The following is a 17,107-nucleotide window of genomic DNA, read 5'->3' as shown; positions in this document are numbered from 1 at the left end:
TTAAAGTCCTTTATGGTCAGGGGCCTACCTACCTGAGGGACCAGCTTTCCTGACATGTTCCCCAGAGAGCACTGTAGTCAGTATCCCCAAACCGTCTGGCCCTTCCAGGCCCCAAAGACATCAGGCTGGCATCAACTAGGGCCAGGGCCTTCTCAGTAGCGGCTCTGTGCTGGTGGAACGAACTCCTGGAAGACCTCAGGGCCCTGCGGGACCTTTTACAGTTCTGCAGGGCCTGCAAGATGGAGCTCTTCCACCAGGCCTTTAGTTAAGCAGCCGCACCCAACACACCAAGGCCCTCTGCCCAATACCACCATTGACAGTCTGAGCTTCGCCAACTTTAAAATCAGTCTTCCAGGCCCCAAAGACATCAGGCTGGCATCAACTAGGGCCAGGGCCTTCTCAGTAGCGGCTCTGTGCTGGTGGAATGAACTCCTGGAAGAGCTCAGGGCCCTGCGGGACCTTTTACAGTTCTGCAGGGCCTGCAAGATGGAGCTCTTCCACCAGGCCTTTAGTTAAGCAGCCACACCCAACACACCAAGACCCTCTGCCCAATACTACCATCGACAGCCTGAGCTTCGCCAACTTTAAAATCAATTACCAACTACATTTACTAGTATGTTGATGCTACTCTGCTTTTGCCATCACCACTTAAATTGTTCACTAGCATCTTATGTTGTGTCTTTAAGCTTTTATTTATATTGTTGTTTTAGCTACTGCATTTTATGTAAGCTGCCCTGAGCCTACTCCAGCAGGGAGGGCGGGGTACAAATCAAGTAAATAAATAAATGTCATTAACTGGGACAGTAGCGGCCACTACACTTTCAGAAGTCCCCTTCTCCTCCCACCTAACAAGTGATCCATGGTCTTGTAAATAGCACTTGCCTAGGAACTAGTGGTGAGCAGAAATTGTCCAGGTGACCAAGCAGGGAAGTTTCTTTGGTTGATTCAGAAATAATTCATAGGCTGCTCAGTGTATATTATCAACTATGCTTTTTGTGTTTCAAACATATTTAATTCAAAACGTATGTCCTGAGCTCTCATATATCACAACTTGCACACAAAAGGGGAGTGCCAGTCTGAAAGCAAAACTTATTTTCTGAAAGACTCATTTTGGGTTTCTCCCACGTTCCTGTGGAAAATACTGTCTGGCCATGTTAAAATATTTTAGGAACCATCAGACAAATCATTTAAGAAATACAGATTTTCTTTAAAAACAATAAGGAATACTTGTCTGGAAATTTGAAAATAATATAAAATGGTAGAGGCTCTATAGCTCAGACAGTACATAGAGAAACCATCTTACCTCAGTGAAGTAGCAATGGGCCTTTCTGCTTGGGAAGCAGAAACAATGCCTTTTTCTTAACAGTTGGTTACATTTCCGGAATCAAATCATACTATCAAACCTTGGGTGTGTACAATTGCATGAATTTAGCTACTCTTTCACAGTCTTTGATTCGCTATCAGTGCTATCCTAAATAGGTCTACTGACTGAGAATCCTACTGAAGTTTACTCAGTAGGCTTAATCCTAGGAAACTGTTGTCAAGATGGCACTGTATATTGCTTCCCTTCCCACAGTGCCCAGTGTTGTGTCACATGCAACAGCTTTGTATAGTTCACATTGGCTACAGTTGCAGTGCTGCCATTGTAACACCTTGGGTCAGTAGTATGTAATACTAAGGCAATAACAAAAGTTGTGATGCCATCTGTTGCGCCATATGACCTCATAATCTAACTTTGTGTGTATGGAAAAACTGAGGAGGAGGAGGAGGATATTAAGTGACTGATATTAACTAACATGCAATATTTAAGAAAGGCTTTCTCATTTATCAATATGAACATAGCCCACCAACCTTATATTGTGGCCTGCCTTCTATTTGATAACTTCTGTGTTTTTGCAATCTCAGGCAGGCAGCAAAAACAGGAAATATACTAAACCCTTGGTGGGTTACCTCACATGACTGATGAAGAGCTTTTATCATGAAAACCACAAGCTTTATAGGGCTGATCCAAGAACAGGATGGTTAACTAGTGACCTGTAGACCAAATGAGGTCTGTGAGCCATTTATCCAGGCCCCAGTGTTGTTAACTGAATTTTAATGTAATGATTTTGCCCTCAGTTTAATTCATAAGGAAGCAAAATTGTTTTCAAACGTTCTGAAATGCAGAGATATTTTGGATTGGTCCTGTGGTAAGTTTCTGCTAATGGAAAGGGAGGCAATTTTTACTGGCTCTTCCCTTAAGGTGGGGCCTAGAATCCCCTTGGAATTACAACTGATCTCCAGACTACATAAATCTCCTGGAGAAAATGGCAGCTTTATAGGGTGGATTCTGTGGAATCACATTCTGTTGAGCTCCTTACCGTCTACAAACTCCACACTTCCAATCCACCAGCCCCAAATTTCCAGGAATTTTGTAAGTCAAAACTGACAGTCTTATATCTTCTCCCTACACAGACCCTGGAGAAAATGGCAGCTTTATAGGGTGGACTCTGTGGAATCACATCCTGTTGAGCTCCTTACCGTCTACAAACTCCACCCTTCCAATCCACCAGCCCCAAATTTTCAGGAATTTTGTAAGTCAAAACTGACAGCCTTATATCTTCTCCCTACACAGATGTCCCCCCTCATGCTGTTCCTTGGCAGGGGGTCTACAGTCCCCAAGAGCAGCATTTTGAGCAAAGCAGTGTAAGGTGAAGAAGTTCCATTCCCGTGAGAAAAATGCCTTCCTTTAGAAGAGATTTGTCACAGGAGCCAAGCCATTGTATAATGTTTGCAAGTGCTGCCTTGTATGAAGCCTGACCATCCACATGGAGCTTGTGCTGTTTGTGTGGCAAAATATATTTCCCACTTCTCTTGATCATTGTCTGGAGGATAGAGAGGCTTACAATAAAACACAAGTTGACATCCCAGTGTTTAAGAATACTGGGCATGGATGTGAAAGATTTAAGAGCCATTAATTCCAGTTGATGGGGATTGGGCAGGTACTGAGGCTGAGAGACTGTTGAAAGGCCAGCCACCACTGCCTGTCACAAGGCTGTTGGGATCATTATAAACCCCCTTAGAGCCAGTTTGGTGTAGTGGTTAAGTGCGCGGACTCTAATCTGAGAGAACCGGGTTTGATTCCCCACTCCTCCACTTGCACCTGCTGGATGACCTTGGGCGAGCCATAGTTCTGTCAGAGCTGTCCTTGAAATAGAGCAGTTTCTGTCAGAGCTCTCTTAACCCCACCTACCTCACAGGGTGTCTGTTGTGGGGAGGGGAAGGGAAAGGAGTTTGTAAGCTGCTCTGAGACTCCCTTGGGTAGTGAAGGGCAGGGTATAAATCCAATCTCTTCTCTTCACTTCTTCTTCTTAGCGATACACCGAGCCCCACATTTGAATTTATAGCTTTCATTTAAAAACAAACAAAGCAATTCTCTAGGCTAGCTCTTTGCCTGATGAAAGTGTTAGTGAACATTGACAAGGAGTTTATCTCACTATTTTGCCATGTGAGGGAGGGGGAAGCTGAATAATGCCTCTGGAACTGCCTCCTGTCTTAAGTTAATTACTGGCTGCATTAATTTAGGCTTATGTCCCTTATCCAACACCTTCTCTCACTTTGCCTTTAGTTCCTTCTTGTTTGTTTTCTCTTCCCCTTAATATCAGCAAGCACCAAGTGAGTTCATGGGCACAAAAATTTGAATCAGAACTATACTATTTGGGGATTGTTCCCCACCCAAGTTTCTTTGGACATCCCCGCCCCCCTGAACGATTTGGGCCATGAGAGCGGACTGCCAACATCTTATTTCCGATTTGGGCCATGAGAGCGGACTGCCAACATCTTATTTCCGTGGAAGATTCTTTTTTCCCTACTCTCAGCTCTTTTACTGAAGCTGGCTGTAGTTATGCAGTGGTAAGGCAAACCACTGTACATTCTCAAGGTCATTGCATTTCTAATTTCACATGTCAAGGAGAAAAATGAGACTGGGAAGGTCTACTGACCCTCTTGCCAAAGGATCCACGCACAACAAAATCTTAAACCAGTGTTGGTAGGAGATTTTAAAGTGTCTGCTTAATGCTCTCGGTTAAATCAGTTTGACTTAGAAATGCTTAACTGTGTTGTATCATTGTGCCTTTTTTGTAATAATATTCTTTAAAATGTATGCTTGTGTTATTTTGTAGAATCACCTGGAATAGACCTTGGGAAAAAGGTCAGCATCCCCAGGGACATTATGCTGGAAGAATTGTCACTGCTCAGTAACAGAGGAGCGAGGCTATTTAAGATGCGACAAAGGAGATCCGACAAGTACACATATGAAAACCTACACTTTTTATCTACCAAGCCAAGAAATGTGAGTCTTTTATATAATAAACCTTTTATAATAGAAAACAACTGGCCTAGAGCAGGCCTGTGTCCTGCTGTTCTGAATTAGCCATGCATGGCCACAAGTTGTACCAGGTGTCTGACAATAACTACCCCATCACATTTTTGCGGACCTGGGCAGGTACTAAAAACAGGACAAGTAGACTACCATACTTGGTAGTGGGCTGAATTCAGTGTAGTGACTCAAATTGTACAACCCTGGTCTGAGGGTATCACTGGTCTTGAAAAGATTTAGGAACAAAGTGATGAGTTTGACCCCACCACTGAGTCCTAGGAGCCTAGTAAGCAAGGGGCAAAAGAATAGTAAGCACCTTTTGTCTGTGTATCAGGGAGGGTCAACAGATCTGTTAGAAACTGAAGCAGTCAGTAGATGCAGATACTGGGGAGGGGGCATTTTCTTTTCCATTCCAATATACACACTATTATGCTTTGAGTGCTCCTAAAGGCAACACAACCAAAACAGAAGCAAAACTTTGAGGAAAGATGTTTGAACTGTATGCCACAAGTGAGAAACAAATGCCCATTTACACTGTTGTGTACATATGTACCATGAAGGAACTATGCTGCAGAGTATTTGCTATTTTATTGGGACACTCTAGTATTTCCTGACTTCAAAGGATGATGAAAAACAAAACAAAACAAACAAAAAGCAGGCAACCGCCTTCGCTGTCAGGATGTACTTTTTTGCTATGCCCAGGAAATTCAGCTTAGTTCAAACTTAGCTAAGATATAAGCTTTTGGAAAACAGCAGTGTTCTGAACTCATGACAGACATGTTAGAACAATACAATTTTTGAAGAGATCTAGCATTACTCGTTGTTTTGTAAGAACAAGAGTTTCAAGGGGCTGAACAGGTCTGTGAGCAATCCTCCTGATGGTCAGGATGGTTGTCCCAAGTACAAAACATAAGATACAATGCTACTGTTACCATAGTGGAGAAGAAGGACAAAGAAACTTTATTGATTTCATTAGGGGAAGGCAGGAAGTGTGTGGATGGGGTAACAGTGGAGTAAAAGGTGCCACTGACATCAACAGCTAAGGGCAGAAGATGAGATCAGATTGCAAGACAAGAATTCTGAAGGAAAAAAATGAAAACAAACAGGTGAATGGAACAATAGAGGCAAGAACCATAGAAACGGAAACAGAAAGATCAGAAAAACGGAGAAACAGAAATAGTATTATTATACAATAAAATTGGAGAAAGGGATGCAATGGAGAGATAGGATGCCTTTTAGCTTGTTGAGTCTGACGATATGGACAGGATTCTTGGAAGTCTGAGACCTGCCTTCTGCTTGTATGGCCCTTAAACAACCTGGTTGTTGGGGGGGGGCTGGTACACTGGGTCTGGGAGACAGCAGATGCCTTGTTGTGAGAGGAACTGGTCACCCCTGCTTCGAAAGAGGTGATGGTGCATCCACTTTTTAAGAAATCTACTCTGGCCCTAGGAGATCTGAACAACTATTATCCAGTCTCAAGTATACTTTTCTTGAGCAAGGTGATTGAAAGAGTGGCAGCTGGATACCTCAAAGGATTCCTGGGTGAAACTAATTGTTTGGGTCCTTTCTAATCTAGTTTTGGGCCTGGTTATAGGTCTGAAACTGCCTTGGTTGCCCTGATGGATGACTGTGGTGGGTGATGGACAGGAGGAGTACAAGCCTGTTGATTCTCCTGGACCTCTCAGTGGCTTTAAGTACCATTGATCATGGTATTCTTTTGGACTACCTTCTAGGCTTGGGCCTGGGAGGTAACATTCCACTCTGTTCTTTGACGGTTTTGTTCCTACCTGGAAGGTAGTATCCAGAGGGTGGTCTAGGGGACTGCTGCTCAGCCCCTTGATCTCTTGCCTATGGGGTCCTGCAAATTTTCATCTTGCCCCCCATGTTTTTTAACATCACCTGAAGCCACTGGGAGAAGTCATCTGGAGATCTGGGCTAAATTGTCATCAATATGCAGATGATATTCAGTTTTATCTCTGTTCACCAGTCTCTTATCTTCAGTTCTACTTTGGCCTCAAGATAATGCTTCATGCATATGATGATTGGGCATCATCCTGCAAAGTTTTTGCACCAATATAAATGCAAGTCTTTAAGTGCCACAGGATATGGAAGAAACACACTAACCTCTGAAAAGTCTCAAATTCTATTTAAAATCCCAGGCTGTTGGAAATGTTCCAGTATGTAGAAACACAGCATTCCAGAAATAAAGACTAACAAGAAGAAATGGCATAAATGAGAAGTGGTCACACATGAAATCTGGTTTTGATTTCTTTCATCAACACTGCCTGCCCTGTCAAGATATTTTCAGCCAGGTTTGTAGTGCTAAAGGAATCTCAGTCCACTGCAATATTCCAAAAGACTTTCTCAGCATTTACACTTTCTTATAAGATTCACTCATCCCTTCGAAGGTTAGGGCCCCAGATGCATGATATTCCATGGATGAGAAACATTTTTTAAAAATTCTATCCCACCTTTCATCTCAATTAAGGCCCTCAAGGCGCTGAACAATTGAAAACAATAAACCAACTTTAAAAACCTATTATATATCAGAAATGTTTAAAATGTTAGGAGAACTACTATAAATAATATCAGGGCTTTTTTGTAGAAAAAGCCCAGCAGGAACTCATTAGCATAATAGGCCACACCCAACAGCAGAAACTCATTCGCATATTAGGCCACACCCCCTGACAGCACAACTCATTGGCATATTAGGCCGCACCCCCATGTTACCAGAAGTGTGCTCATCCAGCCACACCCACCTTTGGCTTCTTATTCTGTTTACCCAGGGCTTTTTTGTAGCAGGAACTCCTTTGCATGTTAGACCACACACCTCTAATGTAGCCAATCCTAATGAGTTTCTGCTGTTGGGTGTGGCCTATTATGCTAATGAGTTCCTGCTGGGTGTGGCCAACTTGGAAGCCAGCCGAAACTCCGTTCCTGTGCGTTCCTGCCCAAAAAATAGCCCTGAATAATATTGCATGAGGAAATTAGAGTACAGGGGAAGATGAAAGTTTGGGCATGATGGCAAAGGAGAAATATAAGGAAAAGTACTACTTTAACCCCATTATTATGTGTATTGAGAAGAACAAGAGTAGACAAGATGAATCATAAGTTTAATGGGCTTGTAGAAGCAGCTTTTAGGATCTGTAAAAGGCCTTGATAGATATATCCAGGTCTCAGGAAGATGGGTCAGATTTAACACTGTTATTTAAAATGCATTGATGTGGTTTAGTTTACAGTTTTCAGTGCCAGGTATATTGGCAGGATAATCACTCTTGAGTGGCAAAGTACCAAGTTATTCAGGTCAGTCTAAACAAATGCCAGTAAAAACACCACAGTGTTACACAGAGACGAAAGGTTTGCTCTTCTGCTTACTTTATATGAAACCTGTTTAGAAAACTAGTTTAATGCCGTGAGCATAATTTCTGTATTATTTCCTCACATTCTTCATCATTTTGCCTCCAAGTTGCTCACAGCATAGATGCTGAGTCTAACCTAGTAAGACTCCCCAAGTTATGGGTGAAAAAACAGCTGTTTGAATCTCCACATGGATCACTGTAATTTAAAGAGATCCTTCATTCTGAGAGAAACTTCTTTCTAAGAGAAATTGCACTCAAGGATAGCCTATAGTTTAAACCTTTTCATTTTCATATTATGGCTAAAATAAGGTTCAGACTTTTTAGAGAGTCCTAATTCTATGTTATAGAAACAATGATTAAAGCTTGGGATGCCACTATGGAACTAATGACCAAGGAGAAAGGATGCGCAAAGCCAAATGATTGTTAATTTTCATAGAGTGGGCTATACTAAGGCTATTATCATGATTACAAACTGAGGTGATGTTTGGGGAATCCTTTTATGAATATTATGTGGGAAATGTGCAAGGCAAATAAATTATGAGCATTCCAAGAGGAGATCAGGATTATTTGCTCAACTGTGGTAGACAAAACCCTCCCATTGGATCCAATCCCCCATATGTCAGAAATTGAGGATCAGGAGAAAAAGTGGCTGGAAAATGGCCTCTGTAGTGACACCCTAGGAGTTTCTCCATGTTTCCATAGTCTTTACTACAGAGATTAGGGAAAATTCCTAGAGCTCCACTGAAAAGTGATGTCACATCTTCTTCACTAGGAACATGTCTCTCAGGTTCCATTTTGAACCCTAGAAGCCATCTTGGAGAATATCTGGGAATGAACACAGAGCTAGAAATAAAAAAGTAATATCCCACCCTGGTTTCCAGTTTGCTTTGGAATATCCATCAGTCTCTCCCTAATCTGCCCATGGGGTAAAGTACTGGCTAATGCTCCCAGCAGCAAAAAGAATGTAATAGAATACGGTGGGTGGATTCTGTGCTGTAAAGTTGATAGTTCAAGGGCACTGCGGTGCACTATTGACACTGTGGACCTAACGATGATCTGAAATGGCCCTGGGCATTCCTTGGCCCATCAGTACATGTGCAGGCTCCAAAGCAGTAAATAGCACCACTGGGGTAATTTAAGGTTGGAAAAATTTTCTGTTATGTAATGTTACAGTCCTACTCCCAGTCCCAACTGGGCCTGCACATAGTTGGGAAGCACAGAACTTAGTTCAGAACAAACCTCTCTACCCAACTTGGGGATGTTCCTGGTGGGGGGGAAAAGTGTCCAGTTAGGGCTGCACCTTTGCAACTAGATAATTAAGTCTGTTGACATCATTAGGCTACAGCAACCAGACTTTTTAATCTTTTCATGGACACCTTCAAATTCATTAGTATTGAAGTATTTTTACGTCTTCTCTGTGAAGTTGAAATAAGGGCCATTGATTTTGTTTGGGGGCCAGTGGTGTGCTGAAATATGTACAGCATTTTAAAGTAAAGGCATATGACAGTTTTTTTGCTGCAGGAAAAGTGATATTCTATTAGATAACTCACTTGCCCAGAGCATGACGCCTATCATTTCCAGCTTGCCAGATACTTTCCATTCTAGCTTTTGAAGGCCAGTTAATCTTTGTGACATTTCATGCCACATCTTTGAAGTAAGAATAATACCTCACCAGTTCATAAGGGAGTTGCGAACCTGACGAGTGTGAGGTTCTCAGATACCAGAGCGGGAAGGGAGAAAGTGGTGAGAAAACAAGCGAATTTAAACAGAGAGCTACTATATTGGTATCCCAGTTAAGGAAAGCCAGGTCATTGGGATGTTGTTTTCAGCAGTCACTTGGCGTCTCTATTGTTTACCTGATAGCTGTGCTATTTCTTTTCATTCAAATGCAGCGCAATGAAGTCTTGCAGTATGTTCAGCTAGATGGCAGTGGCATGGAAGCTGGCCAGCAGCATGTGCCAATCACGCCTCCTAATACTCCTGATCCACGGGGCCCTCCACACCCTGACAGCATTGCCCCAGGTAAGCCATTGTGAAGAGTATAAAGCAGACCAAAAACAGGAGCTGGCAACCTCATGTAGGCAATTTAAGAACTAATCTTTAAAAATTCTGCACAAATCAGACCAACTGTCTGGATTATCACTAGAGTAGAAGCATAGCTGAGTCACAGCCCTTATGACATCGGTGAGATGACCAGTGACAAGAAAGCAGACATTTCACAAGATGTCTAAATAAGATGCCTCAATAAATGCACAAACACACACAGATTTTATTTATAGTGAGATACCCACACTGGTTTTGATGAATTGCCAGTAGCACAATGTCATGTGTTAGGCTTGTCTTTTTGTGAGAGAACTGTTCAGCTAGTGTTCACCATTCTTTTTTGTCACCAGGGCACGACCAATGCTTAGCTATAGCATTGCACAGTAGGAGATATGGAAAAAAATAAAATGTTACCAAATAGTCCACTGTAGGGGTAAAACAGCAAGAAGCAAAGGAGCATATAAAACTAGCTTTGCAATTATTATTATTTTTTTACAAAATGCTGCACGCATTGGGTTGGGTGAAATAACCAAAACGAACTTGCAGCCATGCAAGCACAGAAATTAGTATTAGAGAATTCAGTCTCCAAAGAATCTTTGTTTCAGTCACAAAAGCAATAATAATACTCAGCATTTTAGAGAGTGTTCAAAGTACTACTCATTATCTCAGTAATTTGTACATCATCAATGAGTTAACAAAAGGGAGAACTGCAGCTAGTGAGTGGGTGGTTTATGTAGTAAGGCCACCTGGTAAATCTGTGGCAGATGCACTATTTGAATCACAAACATATTGGCTCACAATATAACTACTTTTGCCTCTGTACTACAAAAATTCTTCAGAAAAACAATTGTCATGGTCCCTGTGAACTGCATAGGTTCTTCCCTACCCATACTCCTTAACTAGGGTTCCAGAATAAATTGTACAAAATAAGCATATGCATGTTTATTTGCTTCATTTGCATATACAGGTCCAAGCCTAGAGAGTGCTGCATATGGTGTTTTTGTAATCTCATTCTACATGGCACTCACAGTACTAGTATCCACAGAAAGAATAGCATTTCCCCAGTACCATCATAAGGTTGGATCCAGTGCAGTGTTTCTCCAAATCCCACAAAACGCAAGACTTGGGAGAGTACTGGGACTGTCATGAGGGAGGGGAGCCAAGAAAGCTCCACTCTGTAGTTGGAACTCCTTGCAACTTAGATAGCAAATGAGTGGACCCCATATAAAACATAACAGCCACTAGACTTTAATTACCCTAATTAATTGGAGAGGCCCTAATTCTATTACATTTTTAGTTTCCATTTGTAAGTATGTGTGGATGAGATCTCCAAGCTGCTGCAGATGGGCACAACTTCCTTCGACCTTTGTCTAGCAAACATTTAAATCTTTATTTTCACAATCACATGCACAATCAAATTTTGATAGATTTTTACAGCTGGGAAAGGCCATCCAACTGTTACATAAGAACATATGAGAAGCCAATGTTGGATCAGACCAATGGCCCATCTAGTTCAACAGTCTGTCATACAGTGGCCAAAAATACCAGGTGCCATCAGGAGGTCCAGCAGTTACATGGGGGGGGGGATACAGCACTAATTATTCTGCCTTAACATGCAAATCTGTATGGGAAAGTTCTAAAGGAATCCTTTACTTGAGAGGTCAATTTGATTCTCTGGTAGCAAGGATGTTTTATACTGCAATGAAAACTCTTTGCTGCAAGGAAGCTTGTTTATTCAGAGACACTGAGTAACAAAGAAGCCTTTCTTTTTGCCCTTTAGAAAGCAAAAGGTAACTGGCTTATGTGGAATAATTATAAAGTGAGTGAAGCCCTTTCCTCACTTGTGAGTCCTATTACAATATTTTGAACAAACTAATGCAATTAATGATGTGCAGAAGTTTTAACTCATGGTACCAAGTGCATTAAGATATCAATTGGCAACTTACAATGTCCTTAAATATGTATTAGTTCCCCTTAACTAACCAACAAGTGCTTGAAAGGGAGGTAGCCACACATCCACACAAGCATTTTTAGAATATGATCAGGTTTTTAAAAAAAAAAAGTTCAAGGAGGCTATCTGCCCTTTGAAACAATTTCCAAGCACTTTGCAAGTTTACCCAATTAAAAGTTTCCTTGTTGCTTAAAAAAAAAATCTCAAGTTTTTTTCCTACCTGAAAAACTGCTCCATTGCAGACATTCAGGAGGTGACGAGAGCCAGTCAATCAGAGCTGTGCACAAATCCTGTAAATAAGTAGAACTGGTCTCTTCTGTGCTGGATCTGCAAGCAAGACTGTATGTTTGACCAATAGGAATATGTGAAGTTTGCAAAGCTGAACCTTTTAAGATTAGTATATGGATAAAATATACATAATATATAGTTTTGTAATTAAGTGAAAATATATTGAGGTCCCGTGATGAATGACTCCTACCGCAAACTGTTGGGAAATTTCCCCCTTCCTACTCATACCCTAAATTCTTCAGGAGATCAGCAGGCCAATTTCCTAACCCCTTTGAATTTTCTTGAGGTGATGTTCAACAGCCCTCAACATTTTATTTCTCTTAGAGCCTTCTCAGTCATACTTAAATGTGTTTCAGGTTTATTTTTAATTTACAGAGTAATATTTTTCCATTATTTAGAAATTTAAATCTTGCCTGTGAATGGCCTAGGTTCACTTCCCTACGGATATGTACTCAGCTACAAAGCTTGCTGCTAAAGAGAAGAAATCGGGTGTCCTTGAAGAATCAGGAGAAATAATGTATGTGTAATTTTCCTCCCCACATCTCCCATTCCAGGATTCTGTGAGTTCTCAGGGGCTTCAGTAGGCCAATTTCCCTATCAGCTTCTGGGTTTTATCCCCTTTGACTCTCAGTCACTATCAATATTATGTGTATCCTAGAGCATGCTCAATCCTTACCACAATCTTTTTTTTGGATGTGCATATCTGGAGAGTCCCAGAATACAAAGAAAGGTATGAGTCTCATGCTGTCTGTGGGTGGCCTGCTTTTGCTGCTTTCATGACTGGCACATCATCTACTTTATGATTAGACATATTCAGGGGTCATTTCCTGCAGGAGCGCACAGGAGCGGAGCTCCGGCAGTAAAGAGCCCAGGGGGCAGGCATATGCAACAAGCCCCACCCTGCTCCCAGCAGCCCTCAGTCAGAGCAAGAAGCAGCCAGGTAAGTTGCAGAGCCCCCCCCCCAACCCAAAACAGTCCAGTGGCACCTTTAAGACCAAGTTTTATTCAGGTACAAGCTCTCCCCCCTCTGCGAGGACAGATCTGCACATTCACACACACCCCACCGATAGGTAGCAATCCAAAACAGTCCAGTGGAGCCTGAGCGATGGGTGTTGCCTTCTGACACACTTCCGGTGATGCCAGGGGGTGTGGCATATGCAAATAAGTTATGCATGGTTAAACAATGGGGTTTTGAGCAAATGTTAGAGTATCATGCCCCAATGGAATGCAAACACTTCTCCACCTCTTTTTCTAAGAAATGACCCCTGGACATATTAATGGATGCATGACAGAACATTTGCCCTTTCTTGTTCTTCATATGTTTTTCTGCTGAAATTATGAAATCCTCAAACTTCTTTTTCAAGAAAAGGATTACATCAGAATCACAGGACTGATTGCATTGGCCAGACCGCTGAATTTCATAAAATCTTGTTGTGAATTTACTCAGGGGATGTGGACAGAATGTGCGTGTGTATATAGTCTTACAGTCCAATCCTATGCACGGTTACTCATAAGTAAGCCCCATATGAATCTGTAGGGCTTACTGCCAAGTACGTGTTCTTAGGATTGGAGCCTTATAGTGCAATCCTAAACAGAGTTAGATCTTTCTAAGTCCATTAAAGTCAAAGATACAAATCTGATTAGGATGTCACTTTTTGAGAGGCAAAATAGCTATCAATTACAATTATTGCACAGTAGTAGGTTTGCCAGCTTCCCCCTGGGGGCGGGGGATCTCCCAACCCTAGCTCCCATTGCCTGCTGCCACTCAGTTGGACAGTAGGAGGAAATGTCCATTTGAAAAAGAGGGGCAAGATCAGCATCCCCAGTGTGATGACATTGTTTCTGTTACAACCTGGAAGTGATGTCATCATGTTGGGTGATGCTCTAACATTCACCTAAAACTCTATGGTTAAACAATGGAGTTTTGAGCAAATGTTAGAGTGTCATGCCCCAATGGAATGAAAACACTTCTGGGTCACAACAGAAATATGGTCATTGCTCTGGGGATGCCCCCCCCCCCATACGAAAATCTATACCTCTCCTACCTCAGGCTGGTTGCCAGGCAGTACTAATGGGAAACAGTATAAATACATGAAAACAGTAATAATGGGAAACATTATACATGCATGAAAACATGACTCATGTTTGCAGACTAAATATCAAGGCACATAACAGGGAAAGGGTAAGAGAAAGCAGTTTGACAGTGGAAAGTTTTGAGCAGGTGTTTGGATCCTATTGGGGCCATGCTGATCTTTCCATTTGCTGCATTTGCAAGTACTATAAAATCCACACATGGTATTCTAATTGTCCTCCCAAAGGATATTCTGGACCACTGCAGACAATTCCTCCTGAAAAGTTCAACACTACAGCTGTGCCAAAGTACTATCAATCACCTTGGATCGAAGCCATCAGCAATGACCCAGAGCTGTTGGAGGCTTTATACCCTAAACTGTTTAAGCCAGGAGCCAAGCCAGAGCTGATCAACTATAAGAGCTTTAACAGGTAATTATCAAGGGGTGGGGTTATAAGCGTGTGGAATTAATAGCATGCTGCCAATACATGTGCGCACTGTGTAGATGGATTCCTCTTACCTTTTGATCCAGGGTATCATAAACCTGAACTGCAGATTGCTAATTGTGCAATTCAACTGTTTAAAGTCAAACAACAGGAAAAAGAGATCACAGATCTCCCAACATTTTTTGAAATATAAAATTCAGGTATAAACAGCCTTAATTCAGATCACAGCCATGGAGGGAGGGAAGAGAGTCTTTCCATTCCCATGCTGTTTCTCCTATCAAAGCTTAGACTTCTCCATGCTGCTATTCATCCTAGTAGGGGAGGAAAGACAGGAAGTTGTCTTTTTTCCTTTTGAAAGCTTCTGAGAGCAGATAGGGGGTCCGCTTTCTTTGTGCAAACTGCCTGAGCAGGAAAGGTTACTCCTCCTTTCAGTGGCAATCCAAATAGGGCTTCTTTTTGCGTTTTTACAATGCGGAAGGATTTGCTCCTGGTGTTCTCAGTGTCTCATATCATTTTGGCCCTTCAAACGGACAGAATGGGCTGATTGCCCAGGAAAGATTCCACTACACATGAGTGACACCATCATTGCATAGTAAAAGTTGGTGTGGAGTGAGCTATTCAAAAGATAACCAGTAATGATTTTTCACAATCATAACTTTTTTCAACCTCTACAATCATAAATCAGCTGCAGCAGTTGCTGTATATACCCTAATTCACATTAAGGGTGAAAACAGGCATAACCTTCCTAGTTACACGATTTGTAAAGTGTATACATGGACCAATAAACCAAATTATGGCCACCAGTTCTGACTCTTCCTCCATGCTTTGGGTGAGCCATTGGCCTTTTTATTGTTTAGCAGAAGCTCATACACATTCACTTCATTGTTCATCCTTCACTTTATTATTTTTAAATAATTTTATGAATACTTCTGGGGATTTGTTGTGACATCTCAGGTACCTGCTAATCAGTTAAGCAGAGCTGTTTTTTTCTGAAAACTTGTGTGAATTCTTGTTGTCAGATCCTGGTGATTAAAAAGGAACATTTAAACAGACTACTATTAATAGTCTACTATTAAAGTAAAGCTTTTGACAGGGTTCTCTATGATGTTTTGATGGTTAAACTAGAGGACTGTGGACTGGACTCTAGGATACTTAGGTCAGGGGTGTCGAACTCGTTATGAGGGCCGGATCTGACATAAATGAGACCTTGTTGGGCCGGGCCATGTGTGTCATAAAATGTAATGCCTGGTAGTAGAGATATAAACTTTATAAATGACACAAACAAAAAGGGTTTTTTTTACTTAAAATAAAAACATGCTTAAAACATGAGCACTCTTGCAATATTTTGTTTATTTAACAGTGTCTGATAACTGACACTTCTTGCTCTGAATTATTGCATAAAAATGTCTATGCTGTTGCAATCCTGAGTATGCTGTTCAGGTGTGTATCTGTAAGCTGCAAACCTATGATGATGCAGCAGCAGAACTGGAAGAAGAAACAGAAGGCAGCCAGTTCCACTGCTGGCCTGATAGAAGCCCTCCGGGGGCCTGATTTGGCCCACGGGCCGCATGTTTGACACCCGTGAGTTAGGTGGATAGGGAACTGGTTGGAGAACTGCATTCAAAGAGTAGTTGTCAATAGCATTTCATCTGACTAGAGGGAGGTGTCCAGTGGAGTGCCACAGGGCTCGGTTCTGGGGCTGGTACTTTCCAATATTTTTATAAATCATCTGGATGAGGTGTGGAGGGGCTACTCATTAAATTTGCAGATGACACCAAATTGGGAGGCGCAGTGAATACACCAGAAGATAAGAGGTAGAATTCAACGAGATCTGAACACCCTGGAAAAGTGGGTGAATAAGATGCAATTTAACAAGGATAAGTGCCTAGTTCTACATCTGTGTAACAAAAATGAGGAACACGCATACTGGATGGAGAATACGCTTCTGGGTAGCAATGTGTAGGAACAAGATCTTGGGGTACACGTGGACCGTAAGTTAAATATGAGCAGCCATTGTGATGCTGTGACAAAAAAAGGTGATTTTGGGGTATATCAACAGAGACATAACATCCAAATCGCAAGATGTTGTAGTCCTCCTGTACACTGCATTGGTCAGGCTGCACCTGGAGTATCGTGTGCAGTTCTGTAGGCCTCAGTTCAAAAAGATTGTGGCCAGAATGGAGCAAGTGCAGAGGAGAGCGACGAGGATGATCAGGGGCCTGGAGACCAAGCCCTATGAGGAAAGGCTGAGGGACTTGGGAATGTTTAGTCCAGAGGAGGCTGAGGGGGGACATGATTGCTCTCTTTATGTATTTGAAGGACTGTCACTTAGAGGAGGGCTCTTTATGAATTTGAAGGACTGTCACTTAGAGGAGGGCAGGGAGCTGTTCCTGTTGGCAACAGAGGATAGGACTTGCAATCATGGGTTTAAATTAAGGGTGGGAAGGTACCAACTATATATTAGGAAAAACTATTTTACAGTAAGAGTTGTGCAACAGTGGAATCAGCTGCCTGGGGAGGTGTTGAGCTCCCCCTCACTGGCAGTCTTTAAGCAGCAGCTGGACAAACACCTGTCAGGGATGCTCTAGGTTG

At 42.0% G+C, this 17,107-nt stretch overlaps 1 protein-coding gene across 1 annotated transcript in view; it reads left to right on the top strand.

Annotated features, from left to right (window-relative positions):
• MYOZ2 (myozenin 2) overlaps window positions 1-17,107 on the top strand; it is a 51,264-nt gene that overhangs the window by 20,260 nt on the left and 13,897 nt on the right. The window contains exons 3-5 of the mRNA XM_015405920.1: window positions 4,161-4,330; window positions 9,609-9,738; window positions 14,317-14,500. Coding sequence (XP_015261406.1) covers window positions 4,161-4,330; window positions 9,609-9,738; window positions 14,317-14,500 — 484 coding nt within the window. The remainder of the gene's footprint in view (window positions 1-4,160; window positions 4,331-9,608; window positions 9,739-14,316; window positions 14,501-17,107) is intronic.

This window comes from Gekko japonicus, unplaced genomic scaffold (assembly GCF_001447785.1).
Source record: "Gekko japonicus isolate JY-2015 unplaced genomic scaffold, Gekko_japonicus_V1.1 scaffold264, whole genome shotgun sequence".
Taxonomy (NCBI): Eukaryota; Metazoa; Chordata; class Lepidosauria; order Squamata; family Gekkonidae; genus Gekko; species Gekko japonicus.
The sequence above is the reverse complement of the archived record's forward strand: the minus strand, read 5'-3'. Positions and strand labels throughout refer to the sequence as shown.